This window comes from Pleurodeles waltl, chromosome 7 (assembly GCF_031143425.1).
Source record: "Pleurodeles waltl isolate 20211129_DDA chromosome 7, aPleWal1.hap1.20221129, whole genome shotgun sequence".
In the NCBI taxonomy this organism is placed as follows: domain Eukaryota; kingdom Metazoa; phylum Chordata; class Amphibia; order Caudata; family Salamandridae; genus Pleurodeles; species Pleurodeles waltl.
Window position 1 is genome coordinate 1,190,527,644 of NC_090446.1, and position 24,025 is coordinate 1,190,551,668.

Sequence of the window (24,025 nt, forward strand, 5' to 3'; positions counted from 1 at the left end):
CTAGCCCGAGCTGAAATGGGCTAGTGGTGTCAACGAGGTTCCCAGGCCCTCCAGAGATGAAGTCCACCTTGAGTTCGCCCACTATGAACTTCCTGACGGTGCCTGCAGACTCTTTCAGCAGGCCCTCCCATTCACAGCAACCATCTCCAGTAACGGAGAGACCCAGCGATCCACTTCACCTCTACACCTTAACGGCCTAGACGAGGAGAAGAGGACTACTGGTGTCCTGATGCCAAAAGGTACTGTGCACCCGCAGCCTGCTGGCATTGGCGAACTCGATCTCTGCCGCAGTAACGTGTAGCAGGCGGCCCTCCTCTCTGTCCAGACTGGTTTCCCTGAACCGACCTCCTGGACCCAGCCTACAGCCTACTTGTGACCCCCGGGGTCCCCCTATTCAAAAGCAATGGGAGCCCTACGCTGAGTTTGCACCCTGCACCCAGCCGCCCCTGTGTCGCTGAGGGTGTGTGTTTGGTGCAGACCCGAGCCTACTTGTTGGTTCGGTTGGCCCCACACCTGCAGCCTGTTTCTGTGGTGTAGGAAGTTGGCTCTGTATATACTATTTCAAAGTAAGAAATAGTGTGCACAGAGTCCAAGGGTTCCCCTTAGAGGTCAGATAGTGGCAAAATTAGATAATTCTAATGCTCTATTTTGTAGTAGTGTGGTCGAACAGTAGGCTTATCAGAAGGTAGTGTTAAGCACTTGTTGTACACACACAGGCAATAAATGAGGAACACACACAGGCAATAAATGAGGAACACACACTCAACGACTTACTCCAGGCCAATAGGTTTTTATATAGAAAAATATACTTTCTTAGTTTATTTTAAGAACCACAGGTTCAAGATTTTAAGTAAACACATAAAATGCAAGGTACTTCACACAGGTAAGTTAGGAACTTTGAATTAGGGCAATAACATATACAGTTTTTGTTAAAAGGGCAATCAGGAATTTTAAAAGTAGACAGTACAAAAATCAACAGTGCTCCAGTTCCAGTCTGCCAGCAGGTAAGTACCCGCGTCCTCGGGGTGGGGGGGGCACAAAACACACCCTCAGTGGCACAGGGGTGGCCAAGTGCAGTGTGCAAAGCAGGCGTCTGGTTTTAGATAGGTGTCAATGGAGGGACCCAGGGGTCACTCTAGCGGTGCAGACAGGCACAGGGGAGGCTTCTCGGGACAGCCACCACCTGGGCTAGGCAGAGGGTCGCCTGGGGGTCACTCCTGCACTGAGGTTCGGTTCCTTCAGGTCCTGGGGGATGCGGGTGCAGTGCTTGTTCCAGGCATCGGGTCCCTTGTTATAGGCAGTCGCGGTCAGGGGGAGCCTCTGGATTCACTCTACAGGCATCGCTGTGGGGGCTCGGGGGGGGGGTCGTCTCTGGTTACTCACGGGCTCGCAGTCGCCGGGGAGTCCTCCCTGAGGTGTTGGTTTTCTGCAGGTCGAGCCGGGGGCGTCGGATGTAGAGTCTCACGCTTCCGGCGGGAAACGCGAAGTCCTTGGAAGTTGCTTCTTGGTTGCAAAGAAGTAGCTGGTTTTGAACAGGGCCGCTGTTCACTGGAGTTTCTTGGTCCTTTAGTCCAGGGCAGTCCTCTGAGGCTTCAGAGGTCGCTGGTCCCTGTCGGATGCGTTGCTGGAGCAGGTTTTCGAAGTTGGAGACATGCTGGTAGGGCTGGGGCCAAAGCAGTTGTCGTCTTCCTCCTCCTCCTCTGCAGGCTTGTAGGTCAGCAGTCCTTCTGGTTTCTTCAGGTTGCAGGAATCTTATTTCCTGGGATCTGGGGAGCCCCTAAATTCTGAATTTAGGGGTGTGTTTAGGTCTGGAGGGCAGTAGCCAATGGCTACTGTCCTTGAGGGTGGCTACACCCTCTTTGTGCCTTCTCCCCGAGGGGAGGGGGGCACATCCCTTTTCCTATTGGGGGAACCCTCCGAAACTAAGATGGAGGATTTCTAAAGGCAGGGGTCACCAGAACTCAGGACACCTTAGGGGCTGTCTGGACTGGTGGGTGACTCCTCCTTGTTTTTCTCATTATCTCCTCCAGCCTAGCCACCAAGAGTGGGGGCAGTGGCCGGAGGGGCGGGCATCTCCACTAGCTGGGATGCCCTGGGGCGCTGTAACAAAAGGGGTGAGCCTTTGAAGCTCACCACCAGGTGTTACAGTTCCTGCAGGGGGAGGTGAGAAGCACCTCCACCCAGTACAGGCTTTGTTCCTGGCCACAGAGTGACAAAGGCACTTTCCCAATGTGGCCAGCAACATGTCTGGTGTGTGGCAGGCTGGCAGGAACTGGTCAGCCTACACTAGAAGTCGGGTAGGTATTCAGGGGGCATCTCTAAGATGCCCTCTGGGTGTATGTTACAATAAAATGCACACTGGCATCAGTGTGCATTTATTGTGCTGAGAAGTTTGATACCAAACTTCCCAGTTTTCAGTGTAGCCATTATGGAACTGTGGAGTTCGTGTTTGACAAACTCCCAGACCATATACTCTTTATGGCTACCCTGCACTTACAATGTCTAACGTCTTGCTTAGGCACTGTAGGGGCATAGTGCTCATGCACTTATGCCCTCACTTGTGGTATAGTACACCCTGCCTTAGGGCTGTAAGGCCTGCTAGAGGGGTGACATACCTATACCACAGGCAGTGTGAGGTTGGCATGGCACTCTGAGGGGAGTGACATGTCGACTTAGTCATTTTCTCCCCACCAGCACACACAAGCTGTGAGGCAGTGTGCATGTGCTGAGTGAGGGGTCCCCAGGGTGGCATAAGACATGCTGCAGCAATTAGAGACCTTCCCTGGCATCAGGGCCCTTGGTACCAGCTGTACCAGTTACAAGGAACTTACCTGAGTGCCAGGGTTGTGCCAATTGTGGAGACAAAGGTACAGTTTAGGGAAAGAACACTGGTGCTGGGGCCTGGTTAGCAGGGTCCCAGCACACTTTCAAATCATAACTTAGCATCAGCAAAGGCAAAAGGTTAGGGGGTAACCATGCCAGGGGGCATTTCCTCACAACGTCCGAACCCGATGGCGGAAAGAAAACAATCTAAGATGGAGTCGATGCCCATGCGCAATGGAGCCGAAAAGGAGGAGTAACTCGGTCCTGTGACTCGAAAAGACTTCTTCAAAGAAAAACAACTTGTAACACTCCGAGCCCAACACTAGATGGCAGGACCTGTGCTTAGCATGTGTATCTGCAGCTACACATGCCATCTTCGGTTAGGAGATATACCAAAGTTACTCTTTAGTTGGTGTTATAGTAAATAATACATTACTTCTCTAACGCTAGTGTGGTTCTTTCTTGTGTGTACATCACTGACTGACGTGTGGTGTTTGCTACTGCTTTACACCCTCCTGGATAAGCCTTAGCTGCTCTCCACAGCTACCCTTTGAGAGCTCTGGTTATCTAAAACCTCTTACACTATCACTAAGGGTTGCCTTGACGTAGTACAGGGTGCCTCATCTACAGGTGTACACAATATACTGAGCCAGCCTCCTACAGGCACCCCTTCCATAGCCACAAAAGGGCGAAAAGCAGACTGACGAGGGCTTACCGCGAGGCCCAGAAACCTGGCCATAGCACAAGAATCCTTGAAGCTCTTGAGCGCTGAGTGCGCTTTTTCTCCATAGAGATGGGTGTCATCAAAGGGCATGTCCATAAGATTGGCTTGGACAAACCCAGAAAAGCCAGAAGTCCTCATCCAGGTTTGGTGCCTCAGGTCCACTGTTGATGCAACAGCCCTGCCTAGTGACTCAGTCTTGTCCTTGCCACATCGCATTATGAACTTTGCTGCATCTCTCTCATCAGCAACTGCTTGGGGAGTACAGCCCAGGCCTCCTCCGGGACTTGTGGCAGCACTTGTGCAAACGTATCCCACAGGGTGTGGGAATAGCGGCTTATTAGGAATGCGGTGTTCACGAACTGCAATACAAGCATAGCAGAAGAAAACATATTTTTCCCAAGTGTATCCAGCCTCTTGGACTCCCTATAATGGGGTGCAGAAGAGAATGTGTCATGGGAGGAAGAGGCCTGGATGACCAAGTTCTCAGGGGTGTGGTGTTGCGTAATTTAACTTGGGTCACTCAGAGCAGGGTGATGGCAGTGGGCAATTGTCCTGTTCGCAGGAGCTCCTGTGCTGGGTTTGGACCAGGTACCTAGTAAGATATCTGGAAGGGCTACATTGAAGGGGAGCAGGGGTTCAAGGAACAAGCTCCAGGCTGAAGCATCTTGGTCAGGGGGCTAATCTTGACTGCCACTAAAGGCAGCTCAAGGTGCAGGAGCTGAGATGTTCTTGACACCATCACAGAATATGAAGCACCCTCCTCCGAAGCCACGGTAGGAGGAGAAAGCATGCCACCATCTGGGGAGGTGTTCACTCCACTGGCTTCATCCAAGTCCATATGCCAGTTCATAGGGTCTTGGAGCTGGTGTTCCAAAGGGTCCAGCAACCCCTCCCATACCTTACCATTCCCTAGCCCATAAGAAACAGACTCAGGATCCGACACAGGAGGCACGGCTTTGGTCTGCGTCTGCATTGACATCGTATGACGCCCACCCAGCTCTGTGTCATAGTCAGCAATGAGGATGGGGACAGCGCTGCCCGGGAGCATTGGGACTGGCATCGGGAAAGGATGAGATGGTATGACCGATGCCTTCTGCATCTTAGCATGGATCCATCGGTGCCCCTCGGAGCCGAAGTCACCGGCTTGGAACCCAAAAGGGCCCCCTTCTGATTTTGCAGGGCCCTCAGGTACTCTACTGGTGGCAGACTGCCCAAAAAAAGAGGTGCATGGCCTCCTAAAATTCTTTTAGCTTGGCAGGGGTCGCTCCGGCTCCCGGAAACCTGGGGAGTTGTGGAGTCGCTTCAGACACAGGATCTGCAGATGGGGGCCTAGAAAGATGGCACTCCTTTCCCTCCTCTCGTTGGCTGACAGATGAGATGAAGTTGAAGAACGTTTCATTTTCTTTGACTACTTCTTGTGCTTACCCGATCGTCCCGAGGACTTGGAGTGGGAGGACGACAATGGAGGAATCCGCGACCGTTTCCGGGATCTTACTCCCGACGGGGACTTAACTTGCACAGATTCGGGCTTGGGGCTGCCATCAGCTTCAGGGACCAGTCCCTCATAGTCTTCGGATGCATGGCCCAACACTCGAAGCATGACTTCGGGTTGTTGTCACACTCCAAACATCGAAGGCACACGAGATGAGGATCCGTCATGGACATCGCCTGATGGAAGGATCAGCAGGGCTTGAACCCGGTCTTTCTAGATTACATACTTGCAGCACCAGGAGTTATCAACTTAAAAAACTTTGACAAAAAGACCAAAAAAAAGGCCAGTCAAAAATTGACTGATAGGTAGCTCTCTTTGGATCGGCGCTGACTGGAGTGGAAAGAAAACCTACGTCAGCGCACCGGGATGGTGCCTACATAGGACCTGCGGTATCATAATCGGAGAAGACGCCGCTGAATGCGGGACCTATCGATGCAACATAATGGCGTGCAAGAGTACTGCTCAAGAAAAATCTCCAGACTCAGACTGACGCCTGCGGGAAACTAAGTTAAGGAATCTGCAATTAGATGTCTCTATCAGATACTGCAGGTGGTTCCTTCGACCTTGGTTTCCTAGCAACTTAAGTTCCAAAAAGGCACCCCCGAACACCGTCTACAAGAACCTATTTCCACTATATGTCTTTCCTGTAGGATAACATTATATCAATGGAGGCTCCAGACTAAAAACAGCTATTTGTACATGTAGGAAGCTGGCCTGGTGTGTGGTGGGTACCCAAGGTACTTACACCTTATACCAGGTATCCCTTCTTAGTGAAGTGTAGGCAGTGTCTAGAAGCCAGGCTCTTTAGAGGTAGCTGTGGATGAGCAGCCAAGGCTCATCTAGGAGACATGCAAAGCTCATGCAATACCACTATAGTCATACAGCACTTACACACATGAAAGAAAACACTCAGTTGTACAAAAATAAAGGTACTTTATTTTTGGAACAAATTACCACAAAATACTAGACAAGGTAACCTAACCTTGGTTGGTAAGTAATACACTAAATATATACACTAGTGAACAGAAACAGGCATTGAAAAGGTTAGAAAACAGTGCACATAGCAATAACCAATAGTGATCCTATGGGAAGTACAACCCATACACTAAAAAATGAAATGGAATGTGAATAAGATACTCCCACCTAGGTAAGTAAAATGTGTAGAGGGGAGCTGAGAGTACTAGAAAACCACAGAGGTAAGTAACATAGTACCCCTCATGTGACCAGGAATGCAGGAGTACAACATTGTATTTTCTGGAAACTACTAAAAGGAAGGGAAATAAACAGAAGACAGCCAGACAAGACTGCAAGAACACCAGCAGTGGATTCCTGAAGAAAAAAAAACATGTGGAGCGAGGGGAGCAAGTTCAAGAGTCACACTGGAGTCCAGGAGGAGTAGAGGCTACTTCCCAATCACCTGTGGATGCAGGAGTTGGTTGACGATGATGAAGAACAGGTCAGCACTGCAGCCCTGGAGCCGCAGAAGAGTTCCTGATGGATGCAGATGAAGTCCCACGCTGGAAGGAAGATTGCAGACAGGTGTCGGTGTAGGAATTCCACCAACAAGCCATGGCAAAGGCAAACTCGCGGATAATGGAAAAGAGGTGCTGGCGGAGACCAGCAAGGCCCAGGAGGACTGAACCCAGAAGGGTAAGTCACAGGGGACGCTCAGGATCGCAGAGTCTACAGGAGCAGAGGCAGCATCCACAGGAGTCCCACAGGACGGGGACAAAGGAGCCACACAAGAGGCCCACACAGCACTACAAAAGAGGATCCCACGTTGCAAGAGAACCACGCAGGAGGCTGTGCTTTTCAGGATAGAGTACTGGGGGCTGGAGCTACGTGCCTCCTGACGATCCCTTGGAGGAGATGCAAACAAGTTGTGGCAGCTGCAGGAGACTTGGTGCATGGTTGTACTGTCCTGCGTGGGAAGGCAAAGGCTTACCTCCACCAAAGTTGGACAGCTGGCAGAGAGGACCAAGAGGACCACTCCGGACCACCACACGTGATGCAGGATCCACACAGCTCAAGATGAGAGGATATCCACGCAGCCAGTCATCGCTTGCTGTAGGTGCCTGTGGTTGCAGCACAGTGACTCCTTCACTCCAATGGAGAATCCTTCTTCTTCTTGTGCAGGCTGAAGAGTTGCAGTCTTCTGAAGATGCACGGCCAGGGAAATGTGTCAGGAGACGTGGAAACAAAGTTGCAAAAGAGTCTTTTTCGTTGTAGCAGCGTTTGTTGGCTCCTAGAGGGTCCAGTCACGGTTCCAGTGGCCAGAAGTCGAAGCAGACGTTGCAGAGGAGTCCTGCTGGAATATAGCAAACCAAATCTGAGGACCCCACCCAAGAGAGAGACCCTAAATAGCCTTGAAAGGGGGAAAGGTCACCTAACAAGATAAGCACCTATCAGGAGGGGGCTCGAACGTCACCTGCCGGGTCTGGTCACTCAGATGGTCCCAGAGTTCCCTACCTTGGAAACAAGATGGCAGAACCCAGGGACCCTCTGGAGGAGCTCTGGGCACCACTCCTGGGGTGGTGATGGACAGAGGAGTGGCCACTCCCCATTCCATTGTCCGGTTTCACGCCAGAGCAGGGCTGAACTGGTATGGACTGGTTTATGCATGGAGGGCACCAAATGTGCCATTCCAAGCAAACCAGTGGCTTGGGGAGGCAACACCTCCCAAGCCAGTCACACCGATTTCCAAAGGGAGAAAGTGTTACCTCCCTCTCCCAAAGTAAATCCTTTGTTCTGCCTTCCTGAGCTTGATTAGATCAAACAGCAGGAGGGCAGAAAACTGTTTGAGGGGTGGCAGCAGCTAGGCCACCCAGAAAACTCTGCAAGACTGGTGGTAGCAATGCTGGGGGTCCCCAGAGTTCATGGAATCATACTTCCAATACTTGCAACAGTATTGGGGTATGATTCCGACTTGTCTGATACCAAACATGCCCAGATTCAGAGTTACCATTATGTGGCTGGACATAGGTAGTGACCTATGTCCAGTACACGTGTAAAATGGTGTCCCTGCACTCACAAAGTCCAGGAAAATGGATCTGGAGTTGGTGGGGGCACCTCTCATAGTGCAGGGGTGTCCTCACACACAGGTACCTGCACCCTGCCCTCTGGTCTAAGAGGGCTTCCCATTGGGTTGACTTACTAGTGCCCTGGTGTAGTGACCTGTAGTGAAAACGGGTCCATGCACCCGTTTCATGCAGGCTGCAATAGTAGGCCTCCAGAAACCTTTAAAGGATTTACTTTGGGAGAGAGGGGTAACATCTTCTCCCTTTGGAAATAAATGTTACATGGCTTGGGAGCGGAAGCCTCCCCAAGCCACTGGTATGCTTTGAAGGGCACATTTGGTGGAATTCCTGCACCGACACCTGTCTGCAATCTTCACTCCAGCATGGGACATCTTCTGCTTCCCTCAGGAACTCGTCTCCAGCTCTAGGGCTGCAGTGTTGAACTGATCTTCATCTTGACCAACTCCTGCAAGTACAACTGGGTGGGTAGTAGCTCCTACTCCTCCTGGACTCCACTGTGACTCTTGGACTTGGTACCCTCTCTCCACAAGTCTTCCTCTCCAGGAATCCACCGCTGGTTTTGTGCAGTCTTGTCTGGGTGTCTTCTTTTCCTTCCTTTTGGGTGATTTGGGGAAATTCCAGTGATTTACTCCTGCTTTCCTGGTTGCTGGAGGGTTGGGGGGGGGGGGGGGTACTGTGGTACTTTCCTCTGTGGTTTTCTAGTACTCCGAGCTCCCCTCCACACATTCCTCTTGCCTGTGTTCGCATTCCCTTTCTTTAGTATATGGTTTGTACTCCCCCTAGGGTTACTATTGCCTAACTGCATTTGCACTGTTTTCTAACCTTCTCTATGCCTACTGCTGTTTACTAGTGTATATAATTAGTGTATTACTTACCTCCTATTGGAGGGTTGCCCATCTAGTACTTTGTGGTATTGTGTGACCAAAAATAAAGTACCTTTATTTTTGTACAACTGAGTGTTTTCTTTCATGTGTGTAAGTGCCGTGTGACTACAGTGGTTTTGCATGAGCTTTGCATGTCCCCTAGATAGGCCTTGGCAGCTCATCCACAGCTACTTCTAGAGAGCCAGGCTTCTACACACTTCCTATACTTCACTAAGTGGGGATACCTGGACCTGCTATAAGGTGTACGTACCTTAGGTACCCACCACACACCAGTCCAGCTTCCTACAATGCCCTTCAGCACACTGATAGTCTCTGCATGTCTTGGAGTCTTGGCCCAACCCCAGACAAAATAGGCAAACATTGTCGGGATCTGTCACAGACATCACCTTGTGCCAGTCCTTACAGGGTTTAAAATATGTCATTTTAGGGGTTGGTATTCCTTGCACACTGGAGAAAGTTGGAAGAAAGATCGAAAAAGCGGTCTCTGAGTGACAAGATGCTCTGCGTCTTGAAGGCGCGGAAAGAAAGGAACTGATGTCAACAAGCAGGAGTAGCACCTATACAGACCCAGCATGCCATCTCCAGACGGAAAGGTGGCAGTGGGGAGCTGCATGGCACCACCTCCCGGCATGCAGGGGTACCATGGAAAAGTTTCCAGATCCAGTCTAACGCCAGGGGAACATTTAAAAGGTGATTGATTCTGTGGACAGAAGTCTCTATCAGAAACAACATTTACCAAATTGCAAAATTAGAAGGAATGCCATCGACAAGACCCTTCCAAACTGATTTGGTAATGAATTCTAAACTCGTTTTGCTTCCTCGAAAACATTTCTGAATTGAAAAATGGGGTTATTACAAATGTAGCAACCCCGGCATTCTACTGAATCTGAGCTGATCCCAAAAAGTCTGTGGAAATTTGACCCTAAGTCTGTATCTCACAGCTGCAATGTAGACAAAGTAATTTGTTTTTTAACTGAAACATGCTTTTATTTACAATGTTGGTTGGACTCAGAATGCAAGCCAGGCCTATTAGCTTTGCCAATGCTTGTTAATTTTGGAACAATTTTTGAAATTTTTCTTGTTCGTTTGTAGTAGATGACAAAATATGGAAAGCAAATGTTATATGTAGGCACTCTTTTTTTATCTGTTTGAAGACTCCTCACTGTTTTGAAACTGGTTTGAGATTGCACATGTTGCGGAAATGTAAAGTATTTAAAAATATTGAAGATACCGTGATAGAGAATCTTGGTCCATGCTACTGTTGCAAATTCCATACAGATGAAATCTAATACAATCTTTTACAAATACTGAAAAATGAAGAAGCTTTACGCTTACCCATACAAAGAGACCATATACAAGATTTAGTTTCTCTGCTGCAGGCTTACCTGTTTAACCAACATTCTTTTCTTCTCCTCATTTTGCTCATCTCTAGTTTGCAGGTCTCTTTCAAACTGTGCTTTCATGGCCTGCATGTTGACTTCTAGGCGTAGTTTTGCATCTTCTGTGCCCTGAAGCTCATCTTCCAATTCTTCCAACTGAGTTCTCATCTCCTCAACTTGCTGTTCCAAAGTACGTTTGGACTTTTCAAGCTCATGGACCTTCAGGGAAATGAAGTTTACATTTTCAGTTCTTCATTTTATCTTGAACCTGACATGGCTAGGTGACCAGTGTTGAACTTTAAATGGTCTTAAAGGTTTCCCATTTACAAAACTAAAAATAGGAAATGCAATAAAATGTATATTTACAATGACCAACGTACTGCCTTTTCAGAAATAGCACAACAATGGAGACAGAGGCAAGCCAACGAGTCCTGGAGATAAAAGAACCCATTAATTTAAATGTAGCTAGTATTTGCAAGTATTACTAATTTTGTACATTACTTGAATCGTGTTACTAGAAACTATTTGTTTACTTTAAAATTTATGTTAACCTCTACTGATTGCTATTTTACAAATAAAAGTCATTTTATTTAACTTATTTTGTATATTGCTTAACGTCATCCTGCTGCTACGCCAGAGAGCTTGATTTCAAATCCATGGGTACATAGGGTTGGAGTAAAATGACATGGCGAGAAACCAAGTATTAGTTCCCAATTAGCCAGCTGGGAAAGCCTGTTCCAGGAATGAGAAGACTTCCAATGTGGCTGTAGTTTTCCATCTTTTGGGCTGGACAAGATAGTAGCTAAACATTTCAAGGATTGAGAATTGGCATGTAAATATTATGGAAAAATTTAGAATATTTTAAATAGGAAAGGTATTTGCAGTACAGCCTGGAATATGAAAGAGTTCACTATGCCAGCATTATCTCTCTCACTACATGTAGTGATAAGTCAACTAAAAGGCAGGTTAAACAGTAATTTTTCATGAGACTTCTAACAAGCTGGTATATTTGCTGTGGTATCAGTGACATTTTAAGGTGTTTCAAGGGCAGAGACAAGATACTGATCTAAAACTGGATGGAAATATTAGAAGAAAAATGCAATTTTACCTTTCAACCGCAACAGAGTTGACTTACATTCTTGCCTACATCATCTTTAGAGCTCATCAAATCCTCCATCTCCGCTCTCAGCTGCTTGTTCGCTCTTTCAAACTCATCTCTGGCCTCCAAAGCTTCCTCTAGGGTACGTGCCAATGAAAGGGCCTTGGTCTCTTTTTCTCTTGCCTCAGCCTCCGCTCGATCTCTTTCCTCTGCATAGCGTGCAGAAATGTTCTTCTCCTCTGCTAGCATCTACCAAGTAGAGATTAATTAATTTATGATGCAAAAACACCAAATGCATTTAAAATACAATGATAAATGCAACAGTACTGGAATCAGGGAGTAGGTAATGCATTGCTTTTACCCTCAATATTAAGCCACACACTCATCAATGTGAAAGGAAAGGTGTTCAACTGAGATCCACAAATTATAGAGACACTAACATTAAGGCTCTGTTTTTGCCAGAATCTAACTAGAAAGGCCCATGTTGTCTTCATAATTTGGTAAAAAAGCTGTGTCCCGAATAGAGATCTGAGATCCTCCAGTGCATCCGGTGTACCCATTCCCAGAATTTCAAGAGTGTGCATGGGGGAGATCCTTTAGCTTCCGTGTTTCAAAACTCTGGAACTCCCTGCCCTCTGATCTAAGGCCAGAAACCTCGGAAGTTATTTTTTTGGAGGAAACTCAAAACATGTTTTTTTAGGGAAATGTAACTGTCTGCTCTTGGGCATGGGTAGGGCGGAATCTGTTTCTGCTGTTAGCGCTCCGTTTGGCGTAACCATGCGCTTAATAACTTATTTTATTAATATTATGTTCCACTGTGCAGTCAAACAAAGTTGGCGAACTCCAGGTTTTTCTATATAAAACGTGAATATTTTGTAAGTGTACATTTCTCAAACAGTTGGACCAAAACGGACATGTTTTCATCTTTTATTTCAGTGCAGCACATTTGAACCAGAAAAATGTACTTTTTTGCTCTGTTCAACTCACTAGTTAAGACTGGATCAGGTTATATCCAGGAATTATGCAAGAGGGTGTCTCATAATCTAATCTTAATAATAACTCACAAGAAAAGCAGGACAGCAAATAAAAAACCTGTATCAGGGCTACCTGGTCGAATTTCTTCTGTTTCTTTTCTAGGTTGGAAACAATCTGCCTCTGATGGTCCAAGTCTACTACAAGATCGTCCAACTCCTGCTGCAGCCGGTTCTTGGTCTTCTCAAGTTTGTCAAAAGCTATTCCCTTCTCCTCAAGTTTCTGGGTCAACAACTCCATGTCCTTCAGAAGCTTCTTCTTAACCTCCTCCAAGCCTTCTATGCTTCCTACGTCATCTTCAACCCTTTTCTTTGTTTCCATGAGCTACAATTTACATACAAACATACATTTTAGTAGAGAGAGAAGGTGGAATACAAAAAAACAGGCCTGAGAAATCTAGTGTTAGCCATTCTATATTACTAAAACATTACTAAAGACAAACCCCAAGGCCCAATATTTTGCACTCATCACTGAACAGCCAGCACTTGCTTCCATTTAGAGATTAATTATTAACGCATGCAGTTCAAGAGGCAAATTAAGACATTCCATTATCCCTTGGAATCGCAACAACAAAATGCCTGTACTAAATTCATTAGTACATGAGACTACTTTGTATTAGCCTACATATATGTACTACTTATTTAGTGAAACTATTCTTTACATTGTAGGTAAAACTTATTTATTTGGACCGACGAGGTTGAAAATGTATTTTACAGTGTGTAGCCTTTTGAGACAACATTGGTCCTTTTCTTGAATCACAAACATTAAAAATGTATTATTATCATTTGACCAACTGCATAATTACATTTCAAAATACCATCATGGGAAAGCTTGACAAATGTGCATTATTCTGCTTTATCATACTTGTGCCTGGAGGGTGATTAACTGTTTCTCCAAATTCTTTCTAGCCTCTTCCTCTTCTTCCTGTTGCTCTTGAAGAGTGTTCTTCTCCTCCTCCAACTGCCTGATCCTGCTACTCATATTGAGCTTCTGGCGAGTTTCTTCCTGAAGTAATTCCTGGTGGATAGAAAAATTAAGACATTTCTTCTAGTCTTATCAATTCTTTTTAAGTGTTTTTCAAATGTCAGGAGGGCAAGTTACTTACCTTCGGTAATGCCTTATCTGGTAGAGACAATATCTAGTTGCAGATTCCTTATCTTAGATCGGCTCCGCATCCATCGTCTGCATCATCCGTTCCAAATGTAACTCCACATGTCCTATGTAGGCTTCACCCCGGCACCCTAACGTCAGTTGCTTTTCATGACTTTCCATGCCAGAAGCGCAGAGCCATGAGGAACACTGACTACTGGAGTTTCACAACTAAGGTCTTAAAGGGGAGTGCCCTTCAGTTTGCAGAGCAGGGAGGATGGGTGGGTCGATAAGGAATCTGCAACTAGATATTGTCTTTACCAGATAAGGAGTCATCAACAGTAACTAACTTGTCATTCTGATAGACACATCTAGTTGCAGATTCCTTACCTCAAGAATAGATACCCAAGCAATAACATCCCTGGATGTGGGTCTGCAAACTAAGATCATACTAGAAAATCCTGCAGACCCGAACAGACCTGACTGTCCAGTAGTAGTGTTTGGTAAACGTGTGCAGAGATGCCCATGATGCCTCCTGACGGATGTCAAGGACTGGAACGGAGTGTGCTAATGGAATGGTCACAGCTTTAGCCCTAGTAAAATGAGCACGCAAACCCCGAGGGGGTTGCTTCTTAGCCAGTGCTTAGCACATTTTAATGCAGAGTATGACCCATCTGGAGATGGTTCTCTTCTGCACTGCTCAAACCTTTTTGTTTGCACCCACATAACAAAGAGATGATCATCCACCAATAACTCTTTGGTATGATCAAGGTAGAACGCCAATGCTTTTTTTGGGTCCAGGCGGTGGAGTCTCTCCTTTTCCTTAGAAGGGTGCAGGGGTGCATAAGCAAGTAGGCAAGGTGATGGATTGACCTACATGGAAGCGCATAACCACTTTTAGCAGAAAGAAGGCCCTAGTGTGAAGCACCACTTTGCCAGGATAGATGGAAAGGTGGGGAGGCTCAGATGACAATACCTGCAGCTTACTAACCTTGCGGGCAGATGTAATGGCCCCAAAGAAGGTTGTTTTTAAGTGAGAAGCCTGAGAGGACTATTGTGGAGAGGCTTGAAAGGAGCGCACATTAGAAATGTTAAAACTAAATTCAAATCCTATTGGGGCATAATGAATGGAGATAGAGAAAACATATTAGTGAGCCCTTTAAGGAACCTATTTATAATTGGAGAGTTAAACAAGGAAGGTTGATCAGGCAATCCCAAAAATCAGAAATAGCAGACAGATGACCTTTGAGAGTGCCCATAGCAGTGCCCTCCTGGGCCAGAGAAAGGATAAACAACAAAATCTCAGAAAGAGGGGCAGAAAGGAGGTCAAAAGACTTGACTGTGCATGATGCCACAAATTTCTACCATCAATAGGCTTATTCCGTTTTGGTGGAGGGATGCCTGGCTGCCAAGATAACGTTACAGACTTTGGGCGGAAGGTCAAAAGCTGTCAACTGTTGCTGCTCAATCTAAACGCAAAAAGGCAGAGACTGGACAGGTTTGGGAGGAGAACCCTCCAATGCTGCTGTGACAGAAAATCCTCCCGAAGGGGCGGTCTGATCAGAGGATCAATGGCCATACTCAGTAGCTCAGGATACCAGAGGCTTTGTGTCCAGTCTGGAGCCATAAGAATTACTTGGGACCGCTTGTACTTGATCGTCCTGAGAACTCTGGGCAGAAGTGGTATAGGAGGAACGACTTACAAGGAGGACTGAGCTCCACTCATGACAAAAAGCATCGCCGAGCGAGTGCTGCACAGGAAATTCCAATTCGCAATACTGCGGACATTGCACGTTCTCTGCGAAGGGAAACAGATCCAACCATGACTCTCCCCACTGCTGAAAGAGACCTTGTGCCACCTCCAGATGGAAACACCATTCGTCATCGACCAAGCTGAGTTTGTCTGCTCTGGCATTTAGAGAGCCTGCCAGATGTTGAGCCACCAGGGAAATACCCAGTTGTTCCAGCCATGTCCAGAGGTGCAGAGCCTCTTGACAAGGGGTCCACGACCCCACGCCACCCTGCTTGTTGCACTACCACATAGTGGCGTTATTGTCTGTGAACACCTGCACTACCTTACCTTACCTTTGAGAGAGGGAAGAAATGCTTTCAATGCTAGTCTTATTGCCTGGAGCGCTCACAGGTTGACGTAGAGTCCGGACTCTACCGGAGACCAGATGCCTCTGATCTCCGGCTCTTCAAGGTGGCCGCCCCATCCCAGGAGTGAGGCACATGTTAGTACTGTCAAATCTGGGTAGGGAAGGGAGAGGGATGGATCTGCCTCTGACCCAATTGTGGTTCGTTGGCCACCACTGTAGATCTCATGCAGTTCCCTTTGAGATCTGGACCATGTCGGAGAGATTTCCCTGATGCTGCACCCACTTCTGGCCCTACTGCACAGTCCGTATATGCCACCTGGCATGCGTCACCAACAGGATGCAGGAGGCCTTGAGGCCCAGCAGCCTCCGAGTCATTCTCACTGAAATCCAGGATAGAGGCTGAAACATCAGTATCATAGCCTGAGTTTCCCTGATTCGCTGATTGGTGTCCAGAATAGCTCAGATGAAAGGGAGCTTCTAAGAGGGAGTTAGGTGTGACTTCAGAAAGTTTATAGTGAACCTCAGCGAATGCAGGAGGTCTGACATAGTATGGAGGTGGGATACAACAGCCTGGGGAGAGCCTGCCTTCAACAGCCACTCGTCAAGCTAGGGGAAGACTGAAACCACTGACTTACGCAGTTGAGCTATGACCACTGCTATCACCTTGGTGAATACCAGAGGGCGCTGGTAAGGCCAAAAGGAAGCATAGTGATCTGAAGGTGATCGTGGCCTACCATGAACCTCAAGTAACGTCTGTAGGCATGAAGGATGGAGATATGGAAATACACGTCCTGCAAGTCCAACACTCTTATACCTGTCCCTGACTGTTCCTTGGTGAGGAATTGTCTGGCTAGGAAGGTTTGGTGGCAGCTGCAAAAGGAGGTTGGGTGGAGGGGTTTGGGGTGGGAACTGGCCAGACTGCTGGCTCCCTGATCCACAAGGACAGTGGATCCCATGTCCCCGGCCACACAGAGGCTGGGTAGCATGCACGGTGCAGTGGCTGAAGCGCAACAGACGTTACTGGTCGCCCCTTCCATAGCCACTAAAGGGGCAAAAAGCAGACTGAGGGAGAAAAGGGGCCTCGGCAAGGCCCAAAGACCTGGCCCTATCACGAGAATCCTTGAAGCGCTCAACCCCAGAGTCTATCTGTCAGAAGAGACTGGTACCATCAAAGAGCATGTCTCTAACATTAGTTCGGACATCTCCCGAAAAGCCAGACCTCCTCAACCAGGCATGGTGCTTCATGGCCACTGTTGAATCAACCGCTCTGCCCAGTGAGTCAGTCATGTTCAGTCCACATCGTACTGTGAATTTTGCTGCGTCTCCTCCATCAGCAAATGCTTGGGAAAGTACAGCCCGGGCCTCCTCCGGGACCTGCGGCAGCACCAGTGTGTGGGAATGACGGCCCAAAAGGCATGAGGTGTTCACAGACCGCAACGCCAGGCAGGTGGATGAAAACTTCTTCCCAAGTGTGTCCTGCCTCTCGGATTGCCTATCCGGGGGTGCGAAATGGAACGCTTCCTGGTAGGTGGAAGGTTGGATAACTAAGTTCTCAAGGGTAGAGTATTACATCAGGTACCCTGGGTCACCCGGTGCAGGGTGATGGCGGCGAGCAACTGCCCTGTTCACAGCAGCCCCCGTGCTGGTGTTGGACCAAGTACCCAGTAAGACATCTGTAAGGGCTTCATTAAAGGGAAGCAGGGGGTCAGAGGAGGAAGCCCCTGGCTGAAGCACCTCTGTTAGGAGGATAGTTCTGACTGCCACCGAAGGCAGCTCAAAGTCCAGGACCTCAACTGCTCTTTGCACCACCACTGAATAGGAAGCTCCTTCCTTCGTAGTCAAAGTAGGGCAAGAGAGCATGCCAGTATCTGGGCAGTCCACTGGCTTCACCCAGTTCCGTCAGTAAGTCCAGCAAACCCACCCCCACCCCTCCACCCCATTCCACTCCTACCTGTAACCTAGCCCATAGGAATAAGGCTTCTGCATCGGCCAACGGATGAGGTGAAGTTGAAGAACACTTTGCTTTCTTCTACTTCTTCTTATGTCTCAACTTACCTGATCATCCTGAGGATTTGGAGTGGGATGACAAAGGGGGGGCTCCGCAACCGAGACAGTGATCCTCCTCACAACCGAGACCAGGACTGATGTGGAGCTGAGAGCCGGGCCGCCATCAGCTTTGGGGACCACTCACTCAAAGCCTTCAGATTCATAGCTCGGCACTCGGAGCATGACTTTGGGTCGTAGTCACGCTCCTGACACCAAAGACACACAAGGTTCAGATCCGACACAGACATCGCCAGATGGCAGGATATGCAGGGCTTGAACTTAGTCTTACGAGAAGGCATCCTGTGGTGCACCAGGAGTAGAAATACTCCAAAACGTTTCAACGTAAGTTGAAAAAAAACCAGTCAAAAGGTGACTGAGGGGTAGGTCTTTCTTTGGATCATCGCTGGCTGGCGCAGAAAGAAAAGAACTGACGTCAGTACGCCGGGGTGGCGACTATATAGGACCCACAACGACGACAGATGCGGAGTCGATCAATGTCACCTACCAGCGAGCAGGGCTACTGCTCGAGAAAAATCTCTAGGTGTAGACTGACACCTGGGGAAATTCTAAGATAAGGAATCTAAGGTAAGAAATATGCAACTAGAAATCTCTATCAGATTGCATGGCTTATACATACTTGCAAATTAAGCAAATGGTAGTGCTCACCACTTCACATTTAACTTTCACTGTAAGGAAAGAATGCTTACTGGGTAAGTAAAATTTTCCATGTGATGGCATGTGTGGCTGTAGATACACATGCTCTGCATAGACTGTAAAGCAGTGCTTCCAAGAAGAGGACTCTAACCTGTGGGTGTTGCAGTGGTCTTGAAAAGTGTAACACGGCCTGGCCTACATTAGCTTGCTGGCACGCTTAGATATCCACAAAATAATGCTTAGTTAATGTGTGTGGTGAGGACCATGTAGCTGCCCCACATATGTCAGCTATAGGAATGTTTCCTAAAAATGGCATGGTTGCTCCTTTTTTTTTTTACAAGGAGAGTGGCCTCTAAACGGAATATGTAATAGTCTTTTGGCTTCAGCATAACGGGTCTGGATATATTCAACAATATATCTTAGATATAGGACTGCCTTTGTGTGGTGGTGAGAAATCATAGCGCTCTCTTAACTCCAACTTGTGGAGAGCTCTTTACGCAACAGAATCTGGATGCCAATTCAATAGATTGATTGAGATGGAATTGAGATAAGAGAGTATACTCTTGTCCCTTGATGGTGTGAAGTATATGGCTCCTTTGTTTAAGACAGCCTGAACCTCTTGTTTGAGCAGACTGATGTTCTGGAGAAAGTTAGTGAGAGTGAGGGGGATATTTGGAGGTGTTAACGTGAGACACAGACAGTAACCATGTTGGATAATATCCAACTGATCTGATGTTATGTTATGTTTTGCCAGGCCGGGAAGAATTGTTGTAGACACCCCCAGACAGGTGTTGAGTAGTCGGGGAGGTAGTTTGGCCTATTCCTCTATTATTGTTTCCCCTATAGGAACCCCAATAGAAGCCTCTATGGGAGGATGTCTGCACTTGGCCTTTGTGATAAGAAGACGAGGTGTCCGTGGCTGTGGATTTGGAGGCCTGTTTATATAATGGCTGTCAAAAGGCCCTATGAGTAGCAGGGATCTGTTAAGCACCCATGGATTTAGCCACCTCCTTGTCCTTTTTCCATTTTTTTGAGAGCTATGTTACCCTGTGGGCCAAAGTGGTGCTCTTTAACAAATGGTACATTAAGAATTGTTTGCTGTAACTCAGGTTTGATTCTGGAAAATTGCAGTGCAGGAAGCAACTTTTTTGGCATGGTTAGTTCCCCCACTTTTTGCCTGGTATCTGATGTAATTTCACTGTGTTCATGCTAACCATGTCAACAGTATCACATTTCTTTCCCTAAAACTGAACGATGGCTTCCAAAATTGGCAAAATCTTTAGAACTCTCCATAAGTCCCAAGCAAATGGTACCCCTGGAACCTAGGGTACTTAAGAGGGTCCTTAAGTGCTGCAGCATGAATTGTGCCACCCTAAGGGACCCTTCACCAAGCACATGACAGGCTGCGTGTCTTGGTGCAGACCAAAGTGAAAACAGGACATGGCACACAACACGTGTGCCATGTGTCCTAACACTGCATATACTATATGTAAGTCACCCCTCTAGAAGGCCTTACAGCACTAAGGCAGGGTGCATTATATTACATGTGAGGGCACAGTTGCACAACCCGATATTCCCCTGCTATGACTTTGTCGATTCTCAGACACTAAGTGACCAGGGAAGTCATTTTAAATACATGTGCTGGACACTGGACACCACGAGTACCCCAGCTACATGATGGCGTCACTGAATATTTGGCATCAAACATCTCATATTGGTGAACCCACACTGATGTCAGTGTTGGATTCACCCATACATGCACCTAGAGGGCACCATAGAGGTGATCCCTGAAAACCTACCAACTGCTAGTGTGTAACCTGACTGGTCCTGACCAGTTCGGCCACCTTAGTTACGTTTCTGACTGATCCCCCCCAAAGTGAGAGACAGCGCTCTCTGGGTACACAGACAAAAGCCTGCACTGGGCGGGTTGTTAACACCTCATCCATGTTTGATGGACATTCCAAAGAGGGAAGCTTCAAAGGCCTGGCCACCATTGTACTGCGACCCAGGCCTCTCCAAATGATGACCATCTCTCCCATCCGGACCCCACTTTTGGCAGCACGACAGTTGGGAAAATTAGGCAGATTAGGAGGCGTGCACACTTCATGCCAGTCCCACCCTGTAAGAAAGCATCCTTTTTGTCATGGTTAGCCCCTACTTTTTGCCTGGTTTCTGATGTGGCTTCGACTGCTAACCAGATCCCCAGTGTCAGATCTCTTTCCCCAGAACTGCACAGTTCTTTTACACAATTGGCAAACTCTCCAGGTACCATTGTAAGATGCTAGTAAAGGGTACCCCTGGTACCTAGGGCATGGGGTACTAAGGAAGGTCCATGAGGGCTGCAGCACCAGTTGTGCCACCCTCAGGGACCCCTCACCAATCCCACACAGTGCTGCTCTTGCAGACTGCGTGCGTTGGTGCAGACAAAATTGAAAACATGAACTGTCACACATTCCTGTGTGCCAGGTCCCCTATCACTGCATGTGTCCAATGTAAGTTACCCCTAAGGCAGGGTGCATCAAGGCACATGTGAGGGCATACATGCTTGACCAGATATGCCCCTGCTTTAGACATAGTAAGTGAACAGAGAAGTCATTTTAAATGCATGTGCTGGACACTGGTCATTACTAGTACCCCAGCTACATGATGGCTTTGCTGAATCCTGGGATGTTTGGACTTTTTACTATGGGTGAGACTCATAACTGGTATCTCACCCACGGTAATTACATGGTAAGCGCTCTGTACATGTTTACCTCTTAAGTCTGTCTTTTAAATAAGGCTGCTGCAACGCAGCAATGGTAATGAGCATTTGGGGGGGTTACACTTGCACGTAAGTGTGCACACGTGGGAGGGCCACATTTGAGATTACTGCCATATGCAGCCTGGTAAATGCGCACAGGGGACTCTGCACGGTTAGACAATGACCTTGGGTAGGCCTTATAATATTAGTGAACACTCACACGTAAAGTCAGTATAGCTTACGGTTTTCCTTTCAGTGACACTTAATAAATAATGGGAACTGTGCCTTAAGAGTGCAGTTTCGCTTCCCTTTGGCCAAAAAAGTCCAGGGAAATATTAAACTGGGGTGAAAGTGTGGGCCTAGGTGAAAGATGTACATCCAAACAGCTATTTGTACACTTCAATGGCTACTCAGTGAAAAATGAGCCCGAGATTGAGAAGTTCTGCCCAATAGAGCTCGAGAAATACAAGGAAAAAGCATTTAACCTTTTACCTAGCCTCCAGTCTAGCACTACAGTGTGGGGAGCTCCGCTGCCCAAGTATTCAAAATCCCTGCAGTGAGCCAGGGGTTGACGAAAGGGATCATTAATAATTATTGAGGCGTAGGTGGGACCCCTCCCTTTCACCTGTACCCAGAGGTCTGGAAACTTATGGATCCCAAAATCCAAGCCAGTTCATGTTCTGGGGGGACCACGGAACCAATCTCTGGGCCCCACCAGAAAAAGGAAATGGGAAGCGCCGTTGAGAGCCCCCCACAGAAAAGGAAAAAGTGGCCCAGGGCAATATCTTTGGACTCTTGGCAATCCAAGACTCAGAGCCACCAGAATCCCATCTCAGGGCCCTCGACACAGTTAGAGGAGGGGGACTACTGTTGTGCTCCCCCAAGAAGACAGATGGAGGAGGAGCACTGTTCTTCACCCTTCAGTTGTGGTGGGTCCAAACCCTGAACCCTGTGGTCGGGGGGGGGGGAGGTGGTCGCCCAGTCTTTCAGAAACGTTTGAATAAAACTTATTAAATGCTAAGTAATGAAGGCTGCTTCAGAATGAAATCTTGTATCTTCTACGTGATTTTGGTTTCCCAAACTGTACCTTGGTGTGGCAATGTGCTATTCCACCCCACACAAGAGATAAAAGTAGCAGTAGAGAGGCCTCACATCGCTACTTCTAATGTAAATTTTGAGAAGCTGAGAAGACCGAAGGCTCTTCTGCTTCAAAACTATGTCACTCTGACATCAGCCAGAAAGACCTTTGACCTCCAAGAAGTAACAAGGTCATCTGCGGCAATACAGTCCCAAATACCAACTTCCCCAAATATTTTGGTGAATTGGTGAGCAGAATTTTTAATACATCTAATACTGCTGGGACTTTTTTTATTAGTATTTGATTTAACAGGTAACAGTGACATGCCACAGCATACTCACATCAGCATATGTTCAAGCAATCAATGTACGGGTTGCTGAGCCCCATGGTAAGTGTCAACCCCATGCAGGCCCAGAAAAGTGCACCATATTTATTCGCCACCATTCAGTGATCAGGGGGTCAGTTGGAGCTTGTTATAGAATCCGGGGGATGAGCAAGCAAGCATGTCTCCAGTGATTCCCAGATGTTTCTGGGTCTAGAACTGGGTGGTAGTAACTCAGCACATACTTCAAATTGATCCTTACAGTGTATTAAGTCTCGCAGCCACTCTTTAAATTTGGGAGTGTGTAGGAAGCTGGCCTGGTGTGTGGTGGGTAACTATGGTACTTACTCCTTATACCATGTCCAGGTATCCCCCTCTTAGTGAAGTGTATGCAGTGTCTAGAAGCCAAGCTCTCTAGAGGTAGCTGTGGATGAGCAGCAAAGACTTATCTAGGAGACTTGCAAAGCTCATGCAATAACACTGTAGTCACACAGCACTTACACACATGAAGGAAAACACTTGGTTGTACAAAAATAAAGATTTTATTTTTTTGGAACAGATCACCACAAAACACTATAAGGGTAACCCACCAATAGGAGGTAAGTAATACACTAAATATATACACTAGTAATCAGAAATAGGCATAGAAAAGGTTAGAAAACTGTGCAAATAGCAATAGTGACCCGTGGGAGCACAAACCATATACTACAAACATGGAATGCGAATGAGGTACCCCCACTTAGGTAAGCAAAATGTGTAGAGGTGAGCTGGGAGTACTAGAAAACCACAGAGTTAAGTAACACAGTACCCCCCAGAGACCAGGAATGCAGGAGTAAATCACTGTTTTTTACCCAGACCATCCAAAATGATGAAAAGAAGAAAAAGAAGACACCCAGAGAAGGCTGCAAAAAAAACCAGCAGTGGATTCCTGAAGAAAGACGTGTGGAGAGAGGGGACCAAGTCCAAGAGTGACAGTGGGAGTTGGAGGGGTGTTTTTATGTTCCTTACTGATTACTACCCACCCAGCTGTAGGTGCAGGAGTTGGTCGAAGGTGATGAAGAACAGGTCAGCACTGCAGCCCCGGAGCCAGAGAAGAGTTCCTGATGGATGCAGCAGATGTCCCACGCTGGAAGGAAGATTGCAGGAATTCCACCAACAAACCTTGGCAAAAGCAAACTCGCGGTTAGTGGAAAAGTGGTGTTGCGGGGGACCAGCAAGGCCCAGGAGGACTCAACCCAGAAGGGGGGACTCACAGGGGACCCTCAGTGTCGCAGAGAGTCCATAGGAGAAGAGGCAGCACCTGCAGGAGTCCCACAGGACGGGGACACAGGAGTTGCAGAAGAGGCCCATGCAGCACTACAAAAGAGGATCCCATGCTGCCGGAGAACCACACAGGGGGCTGGGCTTTGCAGGATGGAGTGCTGGGGGCTGGAGCTACACATCGTCTGAAGATTCCTTGGAGGAGATGCATACAAGCCTTGGCAGCTGCAAGGGATGTGATGCTCAGGGTGCTGTCCTGCGTGGAA

General features: G+C 47.6%; 1 protein-coding gene across 4 annotated transcripts in view; it reads right to left on the reverse strand.

The window, feature by feature from the left end:
- Nucleotides 1-24,025, reverse strand: part of MYH10 (myosin heavy chain 10) — a 955,741-nt gene that overhangs the window by 139,269 nt on the left and 792,447 nt on the right. For all 4 annotated transcript variants that reach the window (XM_069200300.1, XM_069200299.1, XM_069200302.1 and 1 more), the window contains exons 32-35: nucleotides 13,336-13,488; nucleotides 12,547-12,795; nucleotides 11,476-11,688; nucleotides 10,347-10,559 (exon numbers count right to left, since the gene is read on the reverse strand). In XM_069200300.1, coding sequence (XP_069056401.1) covers nucleotides 10,347-10,559; nucleotides 11,476-11,688; nucleotides 12,547-12,795; nucleotides 13,336-13,488 — 828 coding nt within the window. The remainder of the gene's footprint in view (nucleotides 1-10,346; nucleotides 10,560-11,475; nucleotides 11,689-12,546; nucleotides 12,796-13,335; nucleotides 13,489-24,025) is intronic.